The sequence below is a fragment of the Borostomias antarcticus genome, assembly GCF_949987555.1.
Source record: "Borostomias antarcticus genome assembly, chromosome: 7".
Lineage (NCBI taxonomy): Eukaryota > Metazoa > Chordata > Actinopteri > Stomiiformes > Stomiidae > Borostomias > Borostomias antarcticus.
In genome coordinates, this window is record NC_140240.1 from 7,970,696 (window position 1) to 7,997,568 (window position 26,873).

Below are 26,873 nucleotides of genomic sequence, written 5' to 3' on the forward strand. Positions count from 1 at the left end.
TGTTCCGACTATCTTAACGGTCCAATGGGATTGATCCGAAGGCTGAGCGTAGTTGACGGATCCACAACCACCAACCAATCAAAACGTCGCTGTAGCTACATGTGTTCGTGTTCATAGTTTGTTAGAAATGGACGAGACCCATGTGGATCATGGACCTAGAGGCATGACTACAATCTGAAGCTAGCAAGCTAGGATTATTTTCAGTTAAATTGTTTATAGACCGCTTACTTGATTATATTTTCGTCATGTCGTCCTTCTTCATTAAGAAAAAAGTGAACGCAAAACTTTACAAAAAAGATGACAATTCCGCAGGAGCAAAACGAAAGGTAAGAATTACAGCTAACTAGCTAACCTTAGCTACTGTACTGCTAACAGTTACCCATCTAAGCGAACCCCTACCGCAAATAGGCATTATTTGGGTAAATTGTAACAGAACGTCCAAGATGATGATCACAATGTATATTACTATGTTGATCCTTTTGTTACGGTGGTTCAGGGTGTTGTGGACATGGGGAACAAGGGCCGAGCGAAGAAACTAAATTCAAGGATGAACGAGGAAATCTCAAGTGACTCTGAGACAGAAAGGTGAGATTCTTGCTACGCTACCGTTAGCAATGCACACTGGGCAGACATTTCAGTGTGATACGTTAACTTCATTTGGATTGTTAACCCCTCTTCATTTGGGATTTGAGAGCATTAGGCATTAATCTATCTAACTCTCCTATTCATATTAGTCCCGCAGTGCACAAGAAACGAAAGTCTCACGTGGAGGAAGAGGAGTACGAGGAGACTCCGCAGGAGAAGAAGCTACGCCTGGCCAAACTCTACCTTGACCAGCTGAGGGAGGAGGGTAAGACAACATCTCTTGCCCCCTAGATCAGCAAGACGACCAACAACCAACCAACCTGCTTTTTTCTCTATCTCCACCAGAGGAATCGAAGGCAGAGGAAGAGTCTTTTGAGACGGACCTGATTGCTGGAAGACTTCAGGAGGAAGTGGTATGAGAGCTGTGGTGATAGCATCATGTGAAATGAAAAACTGATTGACAAGTCACTCTTTAAAGGATAAGCTCACTATTTTGGACTTTAAGGCCTATTCTCAGTGTCTTGCATGAACCTGACACGTAGAGACTATCATTTCCCTGATCGCCTCAGTACTGAGCTAGTTACAGTTGTTCTGCAGACGCGCACTCGAATGCAATGGAAGTCAACGGGGCCAGTGAGATGTTGGAAAAGGTATGATGAATGAGCTTTTCTGAGACATGGGGAGCGCAGGGTGTAATAATCTTACCGATCTCAATATGCTCTCCTGTGAACTTTGTGATCAAGCGGCCTTCCCCCTCTCTGCAAAGTACTGCAGAAGTTTACAGTTCGACAGTGAAAAGGTGCTGCAGTCAGCTAAATAGTTCTGTTTCAGATTGAACTTTTGTTTCAACCTTCAGATTCAGATTGCAACAAATTTCACTGGAAAGAATATTGAGACCAGTGATATTTACACCCTGTGCTTCCTGTCTCGGAAAAGCACATTTATCATACGTTTTAACATTTCACTGGCCCCATTGACTTCCATTGTAGCCGAGTACACACCTGCGAAACAACTGCAGCTATCCCAATACTGAGGCGATCAGGGAAATTATATTCTCTAGTTAGACAGACAGAATAGAGAAGTATCCTTTAACGCACGCTCTCTCTGCCCATCACCTCACGTTGTGCTTTTCTTTCTCCTTAAGCTTGAGCAGAAAGGAACGCTTCAGCGACTGGTTGCAAAAGATGTAAGTTTTCCATGACCCATAGTATATATATATAGATAGATGGATGTACTTAAATAATCCCTGTGGGAGGAAATCTGGGTGTTTCAGCAGTGGGAAATTACAGCATAGGTTGGAAATACAGAGTAAACATGGTAGCAAATATACATAAAATAGAACAAGGAATATACACAAACAGTATGTGTGAAATATAGAATATATGTATACAAACATACAGGTGAAGTAAAGAGAGCTGAGGTGGTGTTGACCCCTTGTCTTGGTTTCCAGCTCTTGCCACCAGACGCCTCTGAGATCCGTTTGTTAAGAGGACACAAGCTGCCGGTCACCTGCCTGGTCATCTCTCCTGATGACAAGCACATCTTCTCTGCTGCCAAAGACTGCTCCATCATCAAATGTCAGTGTGCCCCCCCAAAGTCTTATTTCAGCCTCTGTGCAATATTGTTGTATTGTAACATTGTAATGTCCAGTGTGCTCAGAACACCAATCCCCTGTCTTCTAATCTGTGGTGTCCGCAGGGGATGTTGACAGTGGGAAGAAACTCCACACGATAGCTGGTGGGAGGAAAGGTACAGAGGATCGTCACGTGGGACACACAGCGCATGTTCTGTGTATAGCCATATCGTCGGACGGCAAGTACCTGGTGAGCAGACTCACTGCCTTGCGGGCACAGATGGGGCTCAGCTCTGCTGGAGGTGTCTTCACCAGTCTTCACCAGCCATTGAAGCAATAACTCATGAGAGGGTGTAGTATATGGCCTATATACCACGGCTTGTGCTGCGGTCATAGGCACGAGGCACAGCCGAGTGCCGTCGTTACTAGGGACTTTAAGCAACGACCGCTACGACGGGCCGCTACGGTGACCGGAAATGGATCAGTGCTCGATAGATAAACCTGCCTGCCGTAGCAGCTGATTCTACGATGACAAAACCCCCTGTTTCGCGTAGTGGCTACAACGTCACGAAGACGCTTCGCCGTAGGGACCGGTCGGCTGTTTGCTTAACGATTTTGACCGCTACGGTGATAGCATCATAGCAGATCTATTTCCGGCCACCGTAGCAGTCCTGAAAACCGTCGTGGCTTAAAGTCCCTATTGCCTTTATTAAACGGGTTACACCGTTTGGAAATATTTATAGAATCAAAACCTAGTTTCAGTTTATTTCAGTGTCTTAATACCGATTTTAGTGAACTGCGCCCAGAAAAATTGTTCCAAAAACTATCACGTTGCTATGGAGTTTCAAATGAGGATCAACATTCCTGGAGGAACAGTGATAACATCCCATAGTTAACATGGGTTTGGAACTGTAACTGAAATGGAAATGATCCGTTACCCTTCCTTTCAGAAATGTGTCTGAGTCCTGGATATGACCTAGCAACCAAACACCTAGCTTGACAACCTAGACTAATGACGTAGGCATCCCTAACCTTGTTAGCTTTCCACAATCTAAGTGTGATCCATGCATATTTACTGTGCAAAATATCAATTGCCCATTTGTCAAAACTAATTGGCAACAAACTGTTTATGATTGCCAGCCTCATTGTCCTCAAACAAGTTGATTTTCCCCCCACGTCTGATATGTCACGGTAGTCTCAGTTTAGGTTTGACCAGGCTAGCTAGCGTTAGCTAGCCAAATACATTGTGAGTTGAGATGTGCCGTGATTAGCTAATGAAAGGATAAATGATTTAAATCCTGGAGTTGCCTCTTCACATGGGTCTTCACATGGGTCTATCTTGAAAATCGCCTACCGTGCGTTGTTTGATGCAAATGCACAGATTACTGCACCGGAGATGTACGCATTTGGCTGTAACGTTAGTGGATGACACACACAGGCTACACTGCCAACAGACCCTACCGGGGAAGTCCGACAACGTGTCGACACATTTTCAAACAGGCTGTATTTTGGTAAACAGACCACATATTGGGAGTCTTTGTGGTTACTTTATCCGATAAGGGAAAAAAATCAGGACGTGATAAACTGACTGTCAGTGTGAAAATTAACATTAAAAAAGCAGTTACATTGGAATGTTGAAACAGTGAACAGACTTTTTATTTTTATTTTAAATCTTTAATTTCTCCTAAGGCCACTGGAGATATGAATAAGCTGATCATGATTTGGGAGGCAACGACGTGTAAACACCTCTACAAATTCACAGGACATAGAGGTCCTGTGTCGGTAAGATGCTCCCCTGTCACTTCTTCTTACCCCCTACGCTGTGCTTGTAGGCTTCTCCTACTGCTTTTTTCTCTTAACCTGTTGTATCTTAGCCTGTCATAGCTATTCTGGTGGTTGTTGTTATTTTGTTGTCTGAGGGCTCAAACTAACAAACAACTGTCCTGTTCAGGGTCTGTCCTTCAGGAAAGGAACCCATGACCTGTACAGCGCCTCTCACGATCGCTCAATCAAGGTCTGGAATGTGGATGAGAACGCCTATGTAGAAACACTGTAAGTTATGTGAAGGACATGAAGAGTATTCAGACCCCTTCACTTTTCCCACATTTTGTTACGTGACAGACTTATTCTAAAATGGATAAAAAAATTAAAAAAAGGTATCAATCTACATGCAATACTCCACAATGACAAAGCAAAAGCTTTAGAATTTGGAGCCTGAAGTCTCCTTGGGTATGACGCTACAAGCTTGGCATACCTGTATTTGGGGTATTTCTCCCTTTCTTCTCTGCAGATCCTCTCAAGCTCTGTCAGGTTGGGATTTGGAGCAATCAGGAGTAGCTGATACTGTTGCACACCAGCACTAGACAGCAGTAGAGATTGCTCTGAAACCTCCACCGGGTGTGATTTAAATAAATGTGCAAATATTTCTAAAAACATATTTTTGCTTGGGGTACAGGATTGATGAGAAAAATAATTGAATCCACTGTAAGGCTGTAATGTAACAAAATGTGGAAAAAGTGAAGTTGTTGAATACTTTCTGAGTGCACTGTATATGTTCATTCATCATTCCTATCTTGACTTTCTGGTCATTCATGGTTTGTGTATGTGTTTGTCAGTCTCAATGTTTGTGTATATTATTACCTGTGTGTGTCTCCCCCAGCTTTGGGCATCAGGATGTGATCACGGGGCTGGACAGTGGGAGTCGGGAGCGGTGTGTGACCACCGGGGGCAGGGACCGAACGGTGAGGGTGTGGAAAATTGCAGAGGAGTCCCAGCTCGTGTTCCATGGCCATGAGTGAGTTTCTCTTTTCTCCGTTACATGCCCTATCCATTCACCTCTATTAAGCAAAAACATTTTTTCATGTCAACCTTATGCAATTTTGTTGTCTTAATTTCCCTTCTCTGCATCCAGAATGCTAGCCAGAGCTATGGGCCTATAGTTATCTAGGCTGCTTATTTTCCCACTTTTGTCCTTGACAACAAGTACTAATAAGACAGCGAGCATTGAATCCGGCAATAGGCCATGGACTATAAAACCAGTAAAACATAGAGAGAAGAACATTGCAAAGTTTACGCACGGTTCGGACCAGGATTTCAAACGTATAGCATTTATTGACTATACAAACATGAAATGATGTCTAATAGTACATGTGTTGAAAGTAAAATATAATTACAACACTGAAAAACGTATACGAGGACCCTTAATTTAATGTTACTTCAGCCCCATTCCTGTCTTACTTTCGTCCCGCTCCGTAGGGAGTCCATTCTCAGCGTATTTATATTAGTCATATATCCTAGAACGGAAATTACAGCTGATAATAATGACAGACATGTGCAACTTGTGTGTCATAAAACATGGAATCTCTACCTCTATTAATTTCGGGGGTAAATGGGATGAAACAAAAAAAACAACACTCCCACTAATTTTCCAATTTTCCATTTTAACTGTCTGCCTTGATCTCTCACAGGGGCTCAATCGACTGCATCCAGCTGATTAACGAGGAGCACATGATAACAGGGGCTGACGATGGGTAGGAGAACCTCATGGTCAAATCACAAGGTTTTTGTAATGCCGCCCCTTCAGACCAAATACAGTAGCCTCCCATTGAATTGGGGAGAGCACAGGCTGTTGACCCATTGACGGTTCTGGTTCTGTTCTGATTTCGTCCCCCAGCTCGGTGTCTCTCTGGAGCGTCAACAGGAAGAAGCCCACCAGCACGGTGAGGCAGGCCCATGGTTGCCACGGCGACGCAGGGCTGGAGCAGCCCCATTGGGTGACGGCTGTGGCAGCGCTGCAGAACTCCGACACCGTTGCCTCAGGTGCGCGCGCGAACACACACACACACCTTCGATTCATGTGAGAGATATATTTAGTAATGATGAGGAATAAACTTTTCCACCTTCTGCTGCTGTACACGTAATGCACTTCAGTTTCCTCACTTGAATTGTTTTCAGCAAACAGATGCTTTGGTTTAGAGCTCAGAGGACCATCCTAATCACGTGCACGTCAGGACCAGACTACACTAGATAGCCGATTGACCTTTACAACTCAAAGTTTAATCTAGAGATGATCTTTTCTCCTTAGGTTCCCACGACTCTCAGGTGCAGCTGTGGAAGTGTGGCCAGGGCTACAGAGGACTGGAGCGTCTCTTCACTGTCCCCGTGGTAAGGCCTATGATGTGTACACACACACACACACACACACACACACACACACACACACACACACACATGCATGTAGGAGGAAAGATGTACTTGGTTCTTGCTAATGTGGTCTATCTTTTCTTGTCCCCTCCTCTCTCTGTCTAACAGACAGGGTTTGTCAACAGTCTGAAGTTCTCCAGCTCTGGTCAATTCCTGGTGGCAGGAGTCGGACAGGAGCACAGGTACCCACACCACCCGTCTCATGGCTTAGGACGGTGCATAGTTCATACATCTGTATTATGGACTCATCACCTCATACATATGTCTGTTTTGGTTTTGTTTGTCTCGTCTTGTGCTCAGTATACAGATGCAGCATGTAGTTTCAACGATGGCTCACTAGAGGGCACTGTGATTTCATTCATAAATCTTGCTCTAATAGACCACATAGTTTGTTTTCTTATGTAGGAATTTCAAGTGAGCTTCTATTCATGAGTTTAATATCCTTACTTTTCACATGATTGATGTGTTTGTTTCTGTCAGGCTCGGCCGCTGGTGGAGAATGAAGGAAGCAAAGAACGGCCTCTGCGTTATTCCTTTGAAAAGACAGAACCCCGAGCAATAAGTTTAGAATGGAAAATAGTTAAGTTAGTTTTTGCACGCCTGAACCAGTGTATCTGTGTGTGCAATTTTGTTATGTAAATAAAATTCTTTACACACTGCTTTTAGGTACTTGGTGTCTGGATATCAACACTGTTGATCTTTTATAAGGAAGTGTATGATGTATGATGATTTCATACCTGTACAGGGCTGTGTTCGTTGGGCAAGACTACTTGGGTTGTAGCAGGGGATTCCTCTTGAAATGTTATAATTGAAAAAAGAAATTCTTGGTCTGTACCACTCATGTCCTGTTGCTTTCAAAGAAGGCCAAGCTGTCACATTACTGAAGACTTAACTATCTCATTAGTGTTTAAAGATATCCTGTGTGTTTAGAGATTAGATGGACACAGTATATCATAGATAATCTCATGTAGGCTTGTTAATCTCATGTAGGCTTGTTATGTCAGGTATAGCATCTGATGTACGGTGTAGTTTATTCTACATCTGAGGTGTGGATTCTGATGTACTGTGTTTATTTAGGATGTTTGCTAGGATCTTTGATGTACCTACCGGCGATAACATTTTAAACACTCAAGTTACTGAGCATTCACAGATGCCTGGAGTATTTGCAGAAAATACATGCTGGTATCATGTTTTAATAATTAAAAAAGAAACATTTTATTTACATAAATTACAATAACGCACAAACTGGTACACCAAGCTCTACGTTAAAACACAGTTGTTTAAAGAAGTAGTTTGGTATTAAGTATCATAAGCCCTGCTATAAGATAACTTAAGATCATATACAATGGTCCATATAAAACTTTAAAACCGATTGTGCACTCTTGTTATGAGATCCATTGTCTGACATAAGTTATGAGCACTAACATCTCGAGTGCACAGTCTGTCAAAATGTTGATGACGGGGCTTATGATGTAAAATACCAAACTAGTCCTTTAAATTTTGTTAGGCTAGTTTTTATTCACTTTCACTACAGTTAATCCCATGTAATTCTTTTTTTCAAGAGAAGGAAAATTTATGTGTATTGTATTATTGACTACAAGAAACATTTGCACAGCACTTCAAGAATAAGATAACAGCCTTTTGTACGACACCATGATTGCTTCCATACCTCCCCTCCTCACTGACTTATAAACCAAGGAGGCCGTGCCAAGTTAAATCTATACAAAAACGTCTGACAGTAGTACATACATTACTTATGTATAGTTTTACATTTAATGTCGCAGTCAGGAGCACCCTTGCCTCCACAGCAGCAGGATCTGGCTCAGTGACGTGGTGGGGTGCTGTGTCAGGCACCGCCTGGCTGGATGAGGGGGGTGACTGATGACGGAGCTGTGGCTTGTGCTCGAATGTGAAGCCATTCCGGATTATTCTTCCTCAAAATGAAGACGTTGTAGAGTCCACCACCTCACGGCCGTTACAGACACCTGGCACGTAGGTGGAGGCGGATCCTGGAGAAATACAGCAGGAAGAGGTTCTAGAACTAACGTATCGCAGAGCGTGTTAACCTGGAAGTAATTTTTCAACATTGGATGAAGTAATCGAAACCATGATCGGGTACCTTTTCTAGGAGGGCCGGTGGATGTGGTACTTTTAGAGTAGCTGGAACCAGCAGACGCTGTGGCACTGAAGCGGCTAGCTGTGACCCTGAGAGTGGTCACGTTCTTCTGGGGCTGGAACAGGATGATGTGGACCTTGGGGGTAAAGAGACAGCCCAGCACCACCGAGCCACTCAGGCTGACTGAGATACACATGGTGGTCGTCTGCACCTGAGGGGGACGGAGACAGGAGGAGACGGACTGAGTGATAAATGTGCGTGCTGACGAGAGAAACAGTGCAACGCGTCTATCTATTTATCTATCTATCTATCTAGGATAGACAGATGGCTATCCTAGCGGGCCTGGTTGGCCATGACCAAACCTCTAATCTGAGCAGACTGCTGGGGTCATCTGCCTTGACCTCAGTCCCGACCCGCTGGCGGGCTTCACCCCCCCCCCCCCCCTTCCCACCGTTTATATATGGCCGACCATGCCACTGTACCTTTTGATGTTATTGTATTGCAACTAAGTGATTTTCCTTTTGGGAACAAATCCAGTTGATATCCATCCAAACATCCATCCCTCCACCCATCTTCCAGTGTGACCCATCAGTGAACAATAAGATCAATTGTTTTGTGCTTTGAAGCAGAAAGCACATGAGAGTGAGGCAGAACAAGTATCTTGGGGTATTTTAAGGTGTGTGTCCATCTGTGAGACCCCATGTTTATTGTGATTCCAAGGTCAACACAACTTTTCTTTCATGTTGGAATACTTCTCCAATGTTTTATCAAAACCTTATTTGAAATGCAGAACCCAAGCCCACTGCAATCATTAATAATGGCACACAAATGCAAAGCAGTGCATCAAGGACAATTGACTGCTGCAGAGCCAAAACCTCTATCCTCTTTTCATTTTATTACTCCTGCAGTTCATCCAGTCTCTTGCCTCTTTAAAATCCCACTCAGGAGTTGGTAGGCATTTTATAATGTTGTTTTGGAGTCTCTTCTTAGCAGGCTGGGCACCATACACATGAGGTGATGGATCACTACGTCCATGCGAGTCCTCTGTCTGTACTGTCCTGTTTTTCACTAGCTGACTATAGGGACTGATTGTAGCCAAGAGCCTCGGAGTAAATGAGAAGGATTTAAATGCAACGTGGGCCTCTCAGCTGTGGTAGGTCAGCTATGTGGTATTGTAAATCAGACTCTGAACTATCGTCTCAAACTGCAGTAGAAGTTTCCGTTTGTAGACCCTTCCGTGTTAACGGTAAAGACCAACTAAAGACATAAGACTGCCTGAAGAACATAACAGTTGTGTGACTACTCTGTGGTTGGATCACCTGTTTCTCTTCTCAGTCAGATCCCAAGGCGGCATTTGCACTCCTATGCTTGCTCGCAACCCACGAGACAACACACTCACCCTGTAGTCGCTGGCGGTGACGTAGAAGATAGGCTGGAAGGCCAGCCAGATGATGCAGGTGGTGTACATGGTGAACCCTATGAACTTGGCCTCGTTGAAGTTCTCCGGGCACTTCCTGGTCTTGAAGGCGTAGACGGTGCAGAGGACGATGAGGACGCAGTTGTAGGTCAGTGACACCAGCATGCTGGAGTCCTTGCTGTTGCACTTGAGCGTGACCACGTCCCTCCGCTCGGGGCTCACCTCCTTACGGACGCCCGGCAGCTCTGCCAGGAGCCAGGCCGCGGCCACCAACAGCTGGCAGGAGATCAGCGCCCCGCAGATGGCCACCTGGGAGGCGGGGCTGATGAACCGCGGGCGCCGGGCGCCGTCCTTCACGCCGCTGAAGATCCGCGCGATGCGGTTGGTCTTGGTGAGGAGGGCGGAGTAGCAGACGGCGAACGACGTGCCCAGGCCCAGGCGCCGCAGCGTGCACACGGCCGCCGACGGCTTGGCGATGTAGATGAAGGTCATGCTGTAGCACATGAGCACGCCCAGCAGCAGGATGTAGGAGAGTTCGCGCCCGCTGGCCTTCACCACCGGGGTGTCGTTGTGCTTGAGGAATAGGCCCACCACTGACAGGGTGCAGAGCATGCCCAGGCAGGAGATGGTGACGGGGCCCACTGCCCATGCATCCCCCCAGCGGATGTACTCCTCCGGAAGATCGTAGCAGCCTGTCAGGTTGGCCAGGGGCCACTGGCCGAAGCTGCAGTCGGCGCAGGTGAACTCGTCCTGCAGGAACTGGTAGGACTGGCAGGGGATGCAGATCCAGCAGCACACGTCGCCCGGCTGCATGCTCTTCACCTCGTTCTTCCTGCAGGGGTCGCTGCACTGGGAGGTGGACGGCCCCCCCTGGCCCGGCCAGGGCACCAGGCTGGTGTTGAGGTTGAGGCTCAGGTCCTGGGACCAGTAGCCCACCTTCTTATAGACGAAGCGGCCGTCCTCCCTGTGGTAGTGGAAGATGTTGTAGCGGCCCAGGCTGTCGCCGTAGGCGTCGAAGCGGACCATGTTTTCAGTGTCGGCAGGTCTGAAGGGAGCTGGAGGGAAGACAGTCATGTTGGCTTCAGAGAAAAACACCCTCCTTTTCAATTACACACTGGTTCATAAGGACACAATGATAATGATGATGATGATGATGATGATGAAGATGATGATGATGATGATGGTGGTGATATACTGTTCATAAAATAACAAAACTGGTTCCACATGAAGGAAATACCAGGCTACTTGTACCCCAAAAAAGAATCATGAAGGTTTCCTCTACTGAATCCGCTTTCTGGTTCACCCTTTTAATTGAAATTTAAATTCATTAAGCAGGTTCTCAAAAATAGTGCACATTGGTTACAGTAGCTCTGAAGTCTAATTATGTCCACTGATCCTGTTCTGCTAATTCATGTTTCATCATCCAAAATAATTTTAAGGTATAAAGGAAATAACATCAACAACAAAAAATCCAATTCCATGCTTATTTAAAATGTGTTAGCTTCAGATGTACCCAATTTGCCAATATCAATGGTTCCAGTAGGCTAGATTTTCCAATTATATTTAGACACTATAAGAGCAAGCTCATGGTGGCTTATCATCGTGTAATTCAGAGATCCTTGCATCCTGTGCAACTTGTGTTATTCACACAGTGTTATGAAAAAAATTGAAAAAGTGTGAGACTGGCAGGCTGGTGTTCTTGGCTTCATGCTCACCGTCAAACTTGGTTTTGATGATGAACTCCTTGTAGAACCTCTTGCCGTTGCCTGGTTTCATGGCGTCACAGATCTTGGTGGAGTTGGGGCACACCGCCTGCCTCATGTTGTGCAGGGCGTGGGCCATGGCGTAGACGGCGTTCACCACGAACATGATCTTGGACTCCTGCTCGAAGGAGCCATCCCGCAGGCTGTGCGCGCCACAGCCCGCCTCGCTGAGGTTGCAGGCGAAGCGGCGCTCCCAGAACTCCCCGAACCAGGGGTTGCGCGAGTTGGTGTACGGGTCGAGCTTGGTGAAGTAGTCCTCGAACTCCCTGATGGGGTACGATGCCAGCTCGATGGTGAAGGCCCCGTCCGCCGCCGCCTCACTGCCCCTCACCACGCTCTCCTGCGCCCCCCAGCCGTCGCTCGCCACCCAGGTGAAGGTGACGTTCATGCGCGCGGCCGCCACCAGCAGCTCCCTGGCGTCCTCGCTGCGCGTGAACAGGATGACTACCCTGGCGTTGGACTTCTGCTGCAGCGAGCGGATCACGTTCTCGTAGCCCGCGCGGCTCATCGACCGGCTGACCTTGGCGGTGGTGGCGACGCAGATCTGGCGCGCGCGGGCCTCCTGCTGGAAGGCGTCGATGCCCGTCTCGCCGTAGTCGCCCTCGGACGCCACGGTGGAGATGTAGGTCCAGTTGAAGTAGCGCAGGATCTCAGCCATGGCCTTGGCCTGGTAGAAGTCGGCCGGCACGGTGCGGGCGAAGTAGTCGTAGCGGCTCTTGTCGCTCAGCTTGGCGCTGGTGGAGGCGTAGCTGATCTGAGGGATCTGGAAGAGGCGCAAGAGGTTGGCCACCTGGAGGGGGGGGGACAGGGGGACATTTCAGTTACGGAGAGCTCTATAATATTAGCCAGATATCAGACTCAATGTCAACTCCGTTGAGATCTTCAACGAATCTAGAGTCAGTCAAGTTCGGTGGAGTGGGCGGATTTGAATGTCTGGACCCAGGCTACTATCATATTCCACTTTCTACATTGTTTACATTCCCTAATTTTGATAGGGTGGACAAAATCAACCATGGACGTGAGTCTGCAAGCTGGGTCTCAGTTACCACATACCAAATGCAATTACTAAAAACAATAAGACCGTGGCACTCACTTTATATACTTTGTAGTGCAGAATTAGTGTGTCCTGCGTCCCCTGTCAAGAGAGACAGCTGTCTGAATAATCTGGACCTGAGGGGGATTGAATCTGGTTCAATTGCCTGCGAGGTGCGACTGGCTGCGGGGATGGTGGGACCTCCACGCCTCATCACATGTGAAACTACTGTCAACCTGCCGTCAGATAGCCATACCACCAAGAGCAAGAGCAACAAATACCACCACAGATAGTAGGCTAATGCACAACAGCAACAACATCATTAAAGTATCTATCTATCTATCTATCTATCTAGCTATCTAGCTATCAACGTATCTAATTACGTTGAGTTGTTTTGCACTTTGTGTTTTCTATACTTTTTTACTCATTGGACTTGGTGTTTGCTACAGTATTACTTACTACAGTATGTATAGTGTTTTTGTTGCTTTTCACTTTTTTTTTTTTTTTATATATTTTTATGATACAACAGAATTGCCCTGCAGGGACAATTAAGATCTATTGACTTGACTTGAATAATCTAATCCAAATAATAATCTAATCCTAATCTACTGTGAATTAATAATCTAATCCAAATATGATTCCAAGGACATGTTTGTGATTTAGGACAACATCCTAAATATATAGTATCAGTATGTTTTACCCTCTATCACAACATTATGAACAGGAGAATGATCCTGAAACCAAGCTACAGTACTGTATGTTTGCATGCTGTGCTCCATCCCAGCCACAGGGTCTAGAGACTAGTGTGCCCACATGTGGTCTGATACTGGTCGATGAGACTAGTGGGACCACATGTAATGCTGTAATTGCTTTCTTCCTTAGGCATCCCACAATGCCTAGAGCCAACCCAAACAATGAAACTCCCAAGGCTCTCATTTGATTCCTCCACCAAGAACCCACTAAACCTACTCATATCTCCATGCTTTCTCCACATTGCTCCTCTTAACAATACAGTACATCTACGGTAAATTAAGATGTCAACCAATGCAGCTTCATGCATGTTACGACACATCCAATATGTTTCATTGTGTATCATTTACATGAGTTGTGAGATGCCCCATGTTACTTGTATTTGTATTTCATGCAGTTGCATATCTGTAGGAGCTGAAGTAGAGTCATTCCTACAGATGTTCAACTTCAGGTTCAAGCAGAGTGATATTTTTTGAAGAAAGAAAAGAATTTGCACACTGTAGCTCCCATATAGTAGATTTATTCTGTGTGACAAGCCAGAGCTCTTTTTCAGACACAAAGAATGCGAGTTGTCAAAATTCATGCATACTTCTGTTTCCAGTAAGTGCTGTGTAGCTTATCAGGGAATTTTGCCTTCAGATCATCTGTGTTATTTTGTGTCAAGGACTCTGTCACATTAACGAGCCGAAAGCACTGAAGGCCGGACAGGCAACGAGAGACCAGGGCAGGGATGGAGGGCAGAGCCTGATGAGCTATGTTTATCAGTATACTGCACTGTAACTTTTATTCCTGTATTCTATTTGTCCTGCTTTTTGTTTAAATGTCTATAATGACTTGCTTTTTGTTTTAATGCTTTTAATTTGTCCTGCCTTTTGTTTTAAATGTCTATTATGTCTTGCTTTTTGTTTTAATGCTTTTAATGTCTCATGTAAAGCACCTTGAATTGCCCTGTGGCTGAAATGTGCTATATAAATAAACTTGCCTTGCCTTGCCTTGCCTTGATGAGTACAAGGTTAACAAGGCTAACACTGTGTGTGTCCTCAGAGGTCCCCTATGGGGGAGACTGACATTAAACCTGATCTCAGATTGACCCATTCTGACAGCTCAGTCTAAAACTTCCCATGGACAAGGACCCACAGAGAGCAAAGGCACAACACTCACCCCAAAGGTTACAACAGAGAGAATTAGATGCCTTTAGACAGCAGTGCTGCCCAACGTAACAACAGCATTAGTCCATCCATTTTCTCTGACTGAATAGAGCAGAGGGTTAGCATATGGAGTATATCAATGATAACTCCAGTTACAGTATTACACCTAAGGTATGGTGTAGCATGGTCAGGTCTGACTGGCAACGTCTACAATGTGTTTGTGTTGCTGCGATCAAGGTTCAATTTGTCAACCTTTGCTGCTGTTCCACTGTATCCAGCCAACCAGTTAGTCACAGTTGCCTGGTTCCCTCAACCACTGCTTCCAGACAGACAAGTGAACTGTCAGTTTGTTGTCACCAAAGGCCTCAGAAAAAGACAGTTGTCTTGACAACAGGCCAATCAGGAGAGCACTGGAGTGTGTGTAATGTATGTGCTGCTCTTTCTACACTTCCTTTCCAATAATAACATGAATAGAAGATAAAAGAAGAGAAAACCTTATTCAATTGTGCTCATTATTTAATTCCAGTTATATTAGTCAGAAGGAGCAGCAGTGCCTTCTTATTTAGAGTTTAGATGTGTGGTCACCCTGGCGGGGGCCTTGCGAGGTGTCAAGCAGGGCTAGCTTTATATACAGTATAAAGCTATATATATATATACTATATATATGGGAGATATATATACTGTATATATGACCTGTGTCATGAAATATTTGCAGCTTATAAATGAATCTGCTGCTGTTCCTCGTCTCTGGATCATCATCAAACAGGGCTGGTTTCTTTTCTTTTCTGATTTCTTGTCTTGCGCAAAATACGTTGTGAGAAATAGACCCTCTCTAAACGCCCAACCTTGTAACCTCATCTCATTGGGTATTTTGGCTGATGCATCTATAGCGTCGTTGAAAATCAGGTGCTTAAGAGTTGCCGATTGGTACTATACCCCTGAACAGATGAGCACGGGAGGATTGGTCACCAGGGGAGTGGTGGGGGCGGAGAGCTTGGCCGTGAGACTGGCTGAATGGGCGAGTTCTTACTCGGGTGTCTGTCATGATTCTTTCAAAGTGGAAAGCCCATCTGAACATCCCAGAGGTCCTCGCCAAGTGTGGAAATAGAACGGAGGAGGTTCAGCCACAGATCCAGTAAATGACATGCAGAGAGACTCCAGGGTCACAACATGTCTCCACACCCAGCCCTCTACTAAAGGATATGCTCTGCTTGACACATAATGCAGCTAGTCACTGGATGGAATTGTAATACCTTTGGAAGCTTGGACTCAAAATATGTACATTTCTCATTTGATGGTGAGGTGGTGGCTAGCCCTTGTAAAACATCCCCACACGAAAATGGGCTATGGGCTAATTTGATCAGAATCAGAATCTGTTTATTGCCAGGTAGTTTACAACATACTAGGAATTTGCTTTGGTCAGTGGTGCATACCACAGAGACAACATTGGACAGGGTGTAGGGATGAGACAGGACAGTGCAAATGAGCAGTACAAAATAAAAATACAAAAACAATGTACAAAATGGAGTGCAGTCAGTGTATATACAATGGGTGTACAAAGTGTAATGTGTGTGCAATATTTATGTATACAGTGCGTGTGACATGATATGTGTATGTCCGGTGTGTGCTATGTGTACAGGACAATCGGCAGCTGGGTTCTACCGGACGTCTACAACCATCTCCACTGTCTTAAGAGTGTTGAGCTCCAGGTGTTGAGCTCCCACCTGTAGGCAGACCCGTTGCCCTCGGAGATGAGCCCAATGAAGGTGGTGTCATCTGCAAACTTCAGGAGCTTGACAGACTGGTGGTTGGATGTGCAGCTTTTTGTGTACAGGGAGAAGAGTAGAGGGGAAAGGGCGCAGTCTTGTGGGGAACCGGTGCTGATGGACCTGGAGTCAGAGATGTTTTTACCCAGCTTCACATGCTGTTTCTTGTCAGACAGGAAGTCAGTGATCCACCTGCAGGTGGAGTCAGGCATGCGCAGCTGGGAGAGCATGTTCTCCAGTGTGGACGGGAGGATGGTGTTGAAAGCAGAGCTGAAGTCTACAAACAGGATCTTGGCATGGGTGCCTGCGTGGTCCAGATGCTGTAGAATGTAGTGAAGGGCCATGTTTACTGCATCATCCACAGACCTGTTGGCTCTGGAGGCGAACTACAGGGGTTCCAGGAGTGGGTCTGTGATGGATTTGGATTTGGATGGCAGAACAAGGTGCTCAAAAACCTTCATTACTACAGAGGTCAGGGCAACAGCGAGACAATGCATTATTAAGGTTAATAAATCCTTTATTATGCACTTATTAACAGTTAACTATGCAATTTTGCAGTGGTGGATCTAAAGCGAGACAATGCATTATTAAGGTTAATAAATCCTTTATTATGCACTTATTAACAGTATCTTTCATGCAGCTCCCCCAAAAGAGCTGTCTTTGTGTGTTTTTGTGTTTCACCACTAAAATATTGCTTTAGTATGTAATGTTTTATTCACATTGTATCAACCTTGACCACATGTAGTGCTCATTCCAAATGAGGGAGCTGCATGAAACATAGGCTACTGTTAATCAGTGCATAATAAAGAATTTTTTAACCTTAATAATGCATTGTCTCGCTTTAGATCCATAGTTAACTGTTAATAAGTGCATACTAAAGGATTTATTAACCTTAATAATGCATTGTCTCGCTTAAGATCCACTACTGCAAAATTGCATAATAAGTGCATAATTAACTGCTAATAAATGCATAATAAGTGCATTATAGCAGTCTATAAACAGTTAACAAGCTTCTTATAAGTGCTTATAAATGTATTATAATCTAACAATAAACGTGTTTATTATGCTATTATTAAACACTTGTATAGTCTTATTTACACATAATAATGTCTTATAAGCATGTTATAAGGATTTATAAGGTCCTTATTACCTATTAACTAACATTTCGAATCTATCAATAAGCGTGTTTATTATGCTATTATTAAACATTAATATAGTCTTAACACATAATAATGTCTTATAAGCATCTTATAAGAACGTATAAGATCCTTATTACCTATTAATTAATGATTATTATGGATGGTTACTATAAAGCGCTTCCGAAGAGTGACTTGATAGACTTATTGTCTTTAAAAGCAACACTCAATTTATTAAAGTTGAATAAATGTTGATTAATTGGATGGGGAATATCGATTGGCTGGTGTTATTAATGCCTGTCTTGTGTACGTATACTGTAGGTAGCTCTTGTCTCCTCTTGTCTCCCTCTCTTCTAAACGACACAATGCTATGCTAATTAGTTACTACGCTAATTAATAAATGTTGATTAATTGGGCTACAAGCATAAGCAAATAATATCAGATTACAAGGTAATAAATCAATAACATATAATGAGTATAATTTTAGAAGGAGAGTGACCAAATAGGCCTAATTCCATCACCCTACCCTATACGGTCCTGCCCTGACAACTCCTACTTGCCCCCGGGTCCCTGATGTGAATGATGCAGAGTCCTCATCCACAACGACACTCTTCTATCTTCTATATGGATGGAATGGAATAAATTATGTTTTCCAGTTTATTCCTGTTAATTCCGATTAATTCCCATGGGAAGTTTGTGAATATTCCCAGCGTTTTGCAAATCTAATTCCACGTCACCTTGACTGTGGGGCCGGAAAGAAAACCAAGGGAGAGTAGATTAAAGGGAGGGGGGATATCGATTGGCTGGTGTTATTAATGCCTTTCTTGTGTACGTATACTGTAGGTAGCTCTTGACTCCTCTTGTCTCCCTCTCTTCTAAACGACACACTGCTATGCTAATTAGTTGCTACGCTAATTAGCAAGCTGAGCTGCATTTTGCAATGTGCTAAAACTTCTAGTTTAAAAATAACTAGTTCAGGGTAGCTGGCTAGGATACACACCACACATGGCAAACACGCAGCTTTTGAAGCTCACACCAAAAGGTGCCCACTCTGCTGGAAGCAAGCTCCAACACAAACACAAGCACTCACAATTCCCCAGTCCACTGTGTGCATCAGACCAACAGCACTCACGAACTACTGCAATACAATAAGCCTACCACACAAATATACACTGTCACCAAGAGATACCTCTAACGATCCACAGTTCTGAAATCGTGATGGGCCCTATGTAAACATGCAGTAATCACCTGCGGATGAGTATGAAGAGGTGTGGCCTGTCCTCTCCAATGGCCACACTGCAGTTAATTTAGTTTTCTTCTCATTAAGAGACACCATCTGTATCAGAGTTAAGGGGGAAGCTGTAGGGGTGCTGGAGCAGGATTATCAGGATGGGAAGAAATAGATCAAGACTGGAGAGTATGAACAGCAACAGCATGACATTCAAGAAGTAATTAAACAGTTACCGTTACAAAGACAGGGCTGTAAGAGACAAAAAAGGTGGCAGACATAAAAATGAGTATTTGCCTGCAGTTGCCATAGTTGGGGGTTTGGTGAGTGAAGTTCACAGATTGTGTCCTCTGAATACAAAGTATGACCTCAGAATTCTCAAACAAGTAAACTTATCCATCAGTCAACATAGCTGACATGCTGTGAGAGTGCTGCAAATGAAAATACTTACTGTAGTTGGTGTCAGCACAATTTACATTATCGTCATCATCCCTGATGGTATGAACAATACCTCAAAAAATAACACTAAAGTCATCCCAGATGGCGATGAAGATTTTTATCTGTGAGGACGACAGATCCCAAATGGGATACTCCTAGGTTGTGAATGGCAAGTGTTGATGGGGCCAGCACACCCCTCCCCCCCCCTAACTTCCTTCTCCTCCCCCAGCCCTCGGCCCCTGTGACAGGCAGGGGAAGAGTCCTCCTAACCGTCAGGTGGACAGGTCCCTGACAAGAATCCAAATGCCCTTGTCATCCCCCCACAGGAGGGGAAAGCAGTACCACTCCTGTGGAATGGTCGGCCCCATTGACATTCTCCCTTCAGCGGTCAGTCAACTCCCCCGGGCTCCGGTGGCTTTTGCGTAAGCTGCCAGGCCTGCTCACAAACCCTGCTATCGTGGGCTTCAAGCCACTCAAAACGGAGCGAGTCAAAGAAGAGTTTGGCTGACAAAGGAGCCCTCGAGCTCAGCGACGCAGGAAGCATGTATTCATGAGCGCTCTCGAAAGCTCCGGGGTTTTCAGCTCCTTAAGTCTCTCTCACAGTGAAGTCCTCTTTCTCACGTCTCTTTCTCATGGCCTGAACGCAAGAGGCTCTCCTGGCCTGAATGTCATTGACGGGCAAAGGAGAAGTGCATCCATAATGGCCTGTTCTCTGTCGGTGGTAAAGTCTTGTGTTGATGTGCTGTGACTGTGCTGCTGGTGCCTGAGTCCTATGATGGTCCCATGCAGTCCTGTTGTGTGTGTGATTGGTTCTGTGTGTGTGGCGCAAGATGTCTCATTCACCCATATAACGTTACTATAGCAACAACCCGCTGTTACAACTAGGGTTGCAAAATCCGGGAATATTTACAAACCTCTCACTGGAATTAACAGAAATGTATGGGAATTAATGTGAATAAACTGGAAAACTGAATTTATTCCCATACATTTCCAATTAATACCTATGAATTCCCACTGCTAATTTCGGAGGTTTGTGAATATTCACAGAATTTTGCAACCTTTGTTAGAACTGACAAAAAAAGCGAGCAATACAATGTTTTTTTTTTACGTTCAGATCGAGCCCAACCCTGGTTCTGTTATCTCGCACTTGGGTCAATTGTACAGAATATATACCTAACAGAAGTAAATACTTAATCAGTCACACAAGAGGTGATATGAATCATGGCTCGCCTGGGCACTTTGTATGGGTCTGAAAGAAGACACTCTAAAATGTTCTGATTGTGAACGCTTCGACAGGCATGGCTGCTGCTAATGGGATCAAGGAGAGACGGGCTTCAACACTCCATCACACACTGTGTGAATCACTTCATCAACATCACTCCATCTCCCTTCTCCCGGTCAACATCATCATTACCCACGGTGTCCCACTGTAATTCTCTAGTGTTGAATTATTCACATGTGCCTTTCCAGTCCCTTACGTGCAGAACATTGCTCAGTAATTATGCCCTCTATCATATGTGGGGGAACGGGCCATAATTAAGCCTCCTCGGATGTGTCGCCTCAGGGGTCTCTTCATAGGTGTGTGAAGGGTCTGTTTTTTTCCCGTGGCGGAAATAATAGCGCTGACAAAGTGACTGAGGTCCGCGTGAACAACGCTGCTTCAAATATGGCCGGATGGATAATTAATTCACACAAAAGCAAAAAAAAAGTAGCTTGAGGCACCTTCCCCTGACCCAGCGGAGGTGGGGTGCGCAGCATTTTCCGATGGCTGTTTTAATCTACATCTCCTGTATTATTCCCCACCATTCCCATTATAAACACAATCCCAAACACACACAAACAAATGAGCACACACACACTCATACAAAGGAATGTGTGCACACACATGCACACACACACACACACAACAATTTGCGGAAGGAATTTGCCTGAATGTGCAGTGCTAAGAATAAAACGGGAACATGACAGAAACTCATTTGGGACCAATTAAGAAATGAGAGCTTTGATTTGTCAGCGCTGGATCGTTACGCACTTCTTGTGAAACCGGAGTGCTGCCAACGTCATCAGCTTCGCGATAGATTCTTTAGCCAGCTAATCATCAACGGGACCCATGTATAGAGAGTGGACAGCTTCAAGTACCTTGATATACACACATAGACACTGTGGTGAGGAAAGCATGTCAGAGACTGAACCACCTCAGACAACTGAGGAAATTCAGAGCATTCCACCAGATCCAACGGAGCTTCTACTCATCCATGATCGAGAGCATCCTGCCTGGGAAAATCACCACCTGGTACGGGAACAGCAGCTCTCAGGATCGTAAGGGCCTACAGAGAGTGGTATGGTCAGCTGAACGTACCTTGGGGGGGCCACTCCCCCATCTTGAGGACATCTACACCAGAAGATGCAAGACTCTAGCCACCCAGGAAATGGACTGTTCTCTCTGCTACGGTCAGGGAACAGATAGCGCACTCACATGGCGAGCACAGAGAGGCTCAGGAAGAGCTTCTTCCTGCAAACTTCTTCCCACGCCCCCCAGGTTATTTATTTATTCTAGGGCTGTCGATGTTAACGCATTAACGCTCACGATTGGTCTGTAAACTGAAACGCATAAAAAAAACACTAATTTAATCATATCACAATTTTAACCCAACATCCTCCCGTAATTCTAAATGTGAGTGTTTACCTGGCTCACTTACTGAAAGGATGTGAAATGAGGATAAGTTATCTGTGCGTTTCACATGGCTTTAAGTAGCTAATTCATCCAGGTAAACACTTGTGTAAACTACTGAGATAACACGATGACTGAGGAGACATACATCAGTGTGCTATATATATATATATATATATATATATATATATATATTTTTATTTTTTTTAAAGGCCAATTCTCGTCCGCAATCGAAAAACCAAAACCTAGCCAAATCTGGCAGCCATTATTGGGCCAGATCCAATTTAGGTGAGCCGCTGCCAGAACACAGCCGACTGCGCCGACACTTAGTCGGAATCGGGCCAATTCGGCTGGCTACCTGTGCCGATGGAACTTTAGATAAAACCGAAGGTCAGTGCACATATTGCAGTGATGTAAGCTACTCTGTCTTTCCACCAAATCAAGTTGAGTAAAAGAAAAGGTTCCAGATTAAATTTTAGATTAAACCGAAGTTGTGTGCACATATTTCAGGGATGTACAGTAACTGTCTTTCCACCGAAGCAAGATGAGTAGGGATGGGTATCTGGAACCAGTATTTTTTGGTACCGGTATAGGTCATTGGGTCAGTACCGAAATATAAAGCTCATGAACAAACAGTGCTGCTATCGGTATTTAACGCGTTTGTATAAATCCATGGAGCCCCGTTCGTTTCATAAATCAGCCAACGCAGCTGGCATTGTGACAGGCAATGACATCACATTGTAATTGTTTGCCTCTCTCTAGTACAGTAGGCCAGTTAGTGTTGTCACGATACCAGAATTATAACTTTGATACCTGCTAAAAGTATCTCAACACCGATGCTGAAATGATACCATAGAAAAAACGTAAAACATCAGGAAAAGTAGGCTTATGGAATAAAATCCTGATACCCATCCCTAATGATAAGTAAAAACCAGACAGCACTAATTTATTCATATTCATATATAGCATGTACATAATCCATCCAGACCAGTATCTCCTATATCTATTATTATTATTATTATTATTATCTTACCCTTATACTGTATAGAAAATGTGGTAACACTTTAGAATCCCGACAATCGGGGGGGCATTCCCGAATCAAGGCTTGTCGGAACCGATTATCTGCCCAAATTATCCCGTATTGTGAGGGGTTCAGCGACCTAATCTTAATGTTCCCGACTGATCGGAGTCTCCCCGATTTTGAATCGTAAATATCAAACATGTCTGATATTTATCCTTGGGACAGCGATGGAATACTGAACGGAAACCCACAATAGCCAATGAAAGAGCTGACTGGGAAGCGTCACCAAGATTTTTCGTAGCTAGGCGACAGAAACATGGCTGCCAATAACAATAACGAGAGGAGCTTTGTCTCCCGAGCTAGGTGGACAGTCCAAATGGAGGACAAGCTTGTTGAGTTGTGGAGAGAACACGGGTGCTTGTTCAACGTATCCTGCAAAACATACCATAACATGACTGACAAATAAAAGAGTTTGGCTGAAATATCCATGGTTTTGGATGTACCAGGTGAGCTAGCGAAAATGCTAAAGATAACATAACGTTAGCTGTAAACGTTGAGCGTGGCAACGTTATGTGTGGTAGAGAGACATTTGTGTAAAGCCTTTATTAGAAAACATTTCATTGCAGTTCAGGAAGTAAAGACCATGTTTGTTTTGCTCTGAAGTCACGTTTGATCACGTATGTTTCTGTGAGATCACATTTCCCTTGAATGAATCGCCACTCTGAAATCATGTAGTCTGCGGTCCTGCGTCTTGACTGAATCGTGGAGTGTGCGTTCTTACGATTAAAATATAAAAAAATCGGTTAAGATTATCGTTATGTCTGTTATCTCCCACGTTTATAAAATCGCTTAAGATTTGAAAATCTTCTAGTCTGCACCCGGCATAATAGGTCATTCACAAATGGTTAGTTAATGAATTATTAACGATGTGTTAAACGTTTGTTGGTTAATAATTTACAACCCCTTATAAATAATTAATAGATCGTCCACAAACTATTAGGTAATGAGTTATTAATGACTTGTTAAATGTTTGTTAATAATTGATTAATGATTTAAAAGTACACAGAATAAGTAGTTACTGTAGTAGATCACGAACAAGCAATTAGTAAACTACTTACTAATGACTTGTTAAGTATTTGTTAATAGTTGATCCACCTACAGTTGGCCCCATCTGGCCTTCCATCAGGAGACCCATCTAAACACAAATTAATAAATGCTTAGAAGTGAGTAACATATATTAACTATTTATAAGGGGTAGTTATTCTAAAGGGTTACCGAAATGGTACTTATTGTGTAATTTGTACATTTGTATCTTGTAAATTTATAATTTGTAAATTGTGTATTGGTATAGCATAATCTTGGAGTCAGCAACAACATTCCATTGTGGCTGTACACCGTACATTACATGTGACAAATAAAGAAATCTTGATATTGAATTTTGAATCTTGCTACTGAACAGCACCAAAAAGCTAGCGAGTCGATGGCGCGGGTGGCTGGTATTAATACTGAGGAGGAATTAAACAATTCACCTCGGTTACATGTGCTTTCAATTTACGATAAGTCCACAGGTGTAAACAAATACTGTGTCATGAATCAGATATAGACTTTTCTTAGGACTTTTCTTATAAACATATTTAAGAAAAAAAACTTGGTGCATGAGGTGTCTACCCTCACCATGAGATCCATCCATCCATCTTCATCCGCTTATCCGGGGTCGGCTCACGGAGGCAGCAGTTCCAGCAGGGGGCCCCAGACATCCCTTTCCCTCGCAGCATCAACCAGCTCTGCCTGGGGAATCTTTAGCCGCTCCCAGGCCAGTGCAGAGATGTAATTCCGCCACCTAGTCCTGGTTCTACCCGTGGCCTCCTCCCAGCCAGACACGCCTGGAACACCTCCCTAGGGAGGTGCCCAGGAGGCATCCTCACTAGATGCCCGAACCACCTCAACTGGCTCCTTTCGACACAAAGGAGCAGCGGCTCTACTCCGAGTCTCTCCCGGATGACTGAACTTCTCACCTGATCTCTCAGGGAGACCCCAGCCACCCTCTGGAGAAAACTCATTTCGGCCGCTTGTATCCGTGATCTCGTTCTTTCGGTCATGACCCATCCTTCATGACCATAGGTGAGGGTGGGGACGAAGATAGATCGGTAGATCGAGAGCTTTGCCTTTTGGCTCAGCTCTCTTTTTCGTCACAACAGTGCGGTAAAGCGACTGCAGAACCACACCAGCTGCTCCGATTCTCTGGGCCAAGCTCCCTCTCCATGGTTCCCTCACTCTTGGGACCCCCAGATACTTTAACTCCTTCACTTGGGGTAAGGACTCATTTCCTACTCAGAACGGACAGACCACCAGTTTCCTGCTGAGAACCATGGCCTCAGATTTAGAAGTGCTGATTCTCATCCCAGCCGCTTCACACTCACTTGCGGACCTATCCAGAGAGTGCTGGAGGTCGCAGGCAGATGATGCCATCAGGACCACATCATCTGCAAATAGCAGCGACGTGATCCCCAGCTCACCGAACTGCAAACCCACCTCCGCACGACTACGCCTCGATATCCTGTCCATGAAAATCACGAACAGGATTTGTGACAAAGCACAGCCCTGGCGGAGGCCAACCCCCACCGGAAAGGAAGACGACTTACTGCCGAGGACACGGACACAGCTCTCGCTCTGGGTGTACAGGGATTGGATGACCCTAAGTAGGGATCCCCTCACCCCATAATCCTGCATAACTCTCCACAAGACCTCTCGAGGGACCCGGACGTAAGCCTTCTCCAAGTCCACAAAACACATGTAGACAGGTTGGGCAAACTCCCAAGCCCCCTCCAAGATCCTTGCGAGAGTGAAGAGCTGGTCGGTGGTTCCACGACCAGGACAAAATCCGCATTGTTCCTTTTCGATCTGAGGTTCGACTATTGGCCGGACCCTCCTTTCCAGCACCTTGGAGTACACTTTCACCATGAGATAAATAAATAAATAAATAAATTACAATTGGTTAATCCCCTTGGGGAAATTCACCTCTGCACTGACCCATGCCGGGCTGCCACATTACAGTGCCTGGGGAGCAGATTGGAGTTCGGTGTCTTGCTCAAGGACACTTCGACACGCTGCCTGGAGGAGCTGGAATCGAACCGGGGACCTTCTAATCTGCGGATGGCTACTCTACCGATCACTAGCATGCAAAATTTATTTTTTTTCTCCAATGTGGAACACGACAAGTCAAAGGAAATAATTTCAGTCCTCTACTTCATTGCACACTGCTCTCAGTAGCTGTAAGCACAGAAGGCACAAAGTAGGACTGGCTCTGCACAGTTCTTGATGGTAGAGGCTAGAATCATCAGCGCCATGAGGAGAATTGGGTGAGGTGAGTGGGATGTAAAGCTACCTGGATGGACACATCGCTGTAGGAGCCCCCGATGACCCCAGAGATGGCCAGTGACACATTATCCTGGGTGGCGTTGGAGCCGTCGGGGCAGAAGAAGCCTGGCTCATGGACCTTGGTGAGGGAAGCTCTCACAAACTCCAGCGACTGCTCCAGAGCATAGGTGTCCTTCGAGCAGGTATCCAGGATATGTGCGCCTAACTTGAGCCCGGGGAGGAGACGATCGTTCGAGTTGATCTCGTCCAGCGCCAACAGCATGGCCTCCAGTCTCTGGATGCCCCTCTGCTCATTGATCTTCCCGCAGTCCTGCACCCCCTCGCCCTTCTCGTGCACCGGGAACAGGCCTCCGATCACCAGGTCCCCCTCGATGGTGGCTCGCTTGGCCGCGGGAGGGAATCGCGGGCTGGCCAGGACCCCGGAGGTCATCAGGAGGTGGAGGAGGGTCCAGCCAGGGGCGATGGCGGTCCACAGCCTGAGACAGACCCCGGCAGCCACCATGGTGGGCTCAGGTAGTAGAGAGGGCTGGATGGAGTCGAGTGAGACCGGAAGGTTTTACAGAGTCTGAGGGTAGGCCTCTCTGTGGTGCCGTTTGAATGTCATATGTGTTACTTCCTGTAAGAGGAAGAGGACAGGAAATGAAATG

At 45.1% G+C, this 26,873-nt stretch overlaps 2 protein-coding genes across 3 annotated transcripts; one reads left to right on the forward strand and one right to left on the reverse strand.

The window, feature by feature from the left end:
- Positions 1-147: 147 nt before the first annotated feature.
- Positions 148-6,967, forward strand: rrp9 (ribosomal RNA processing 9, U3 small nucleolar RNA binding protein). Of its 2 annotated transcripts, none has more exons than XM_084441546.1 (15): positions 148-326; positions 497-585; positions 735-850; positions 931-998; positions 1,730-1,771; positions 2,036-2,162; positions 2,284-2,408; positions 3,848-3,940; positions 4,110-4,210; positions 4,818-4,952; positions 5,626-5,688; positions 5,832-5,977; positions 6,243-6,322; positions 6,470-6,543; positions 6,842-6,967. In XM_084441546.1, the coding sequence occupies exons 1-15, from the start codon at positions 246-248 to the stop codon at positions 6,921-6,923; spliced, it is 1,422 nt and encodes a 473-aa protein (XP_084297672.1). In that variant the 5' UTR covers positions 148-245; the 3' UTR covers positions 6,924-6,967. The 2 variants fall into 2 exon arrangements, with proteins under 2 accessions (XP_084297672.1, XP_084297673.1); XM_084441547.1 differs by having other exon boundaries at positions 1,739-1,771.
- Positions 6,968-8,296: 1,329 nt separating this feature from the next.
- Positions 8,297-26,635, reverse strand: LOC311311561 (metabotropic glutamate receptor 2-like; the record flags this gene model as incomplete). Its single annotated transcript, XM_084441311.1, has 5 exons — positions 26,234-26,635; positions 11,610-12,447; positions 9,877-10,949; positions 8,481-8,688; positions 8,297-8,370 (listed from the first exon to the last, which is right to left on the reverse strand). The coding sequence occupies exons 1-5, from the start codon at positions 26,486-26,488 to the stop codon at positions 8,297-8,299; spliced, it is 2,448 nt and encodes an 815-aa protein (XP_084297437.1). The 5' UTR covers positions 26,489-26,635.
- Between the last annotated feature and the right edge of the window lie 238 nt (positions 26,636-26,873).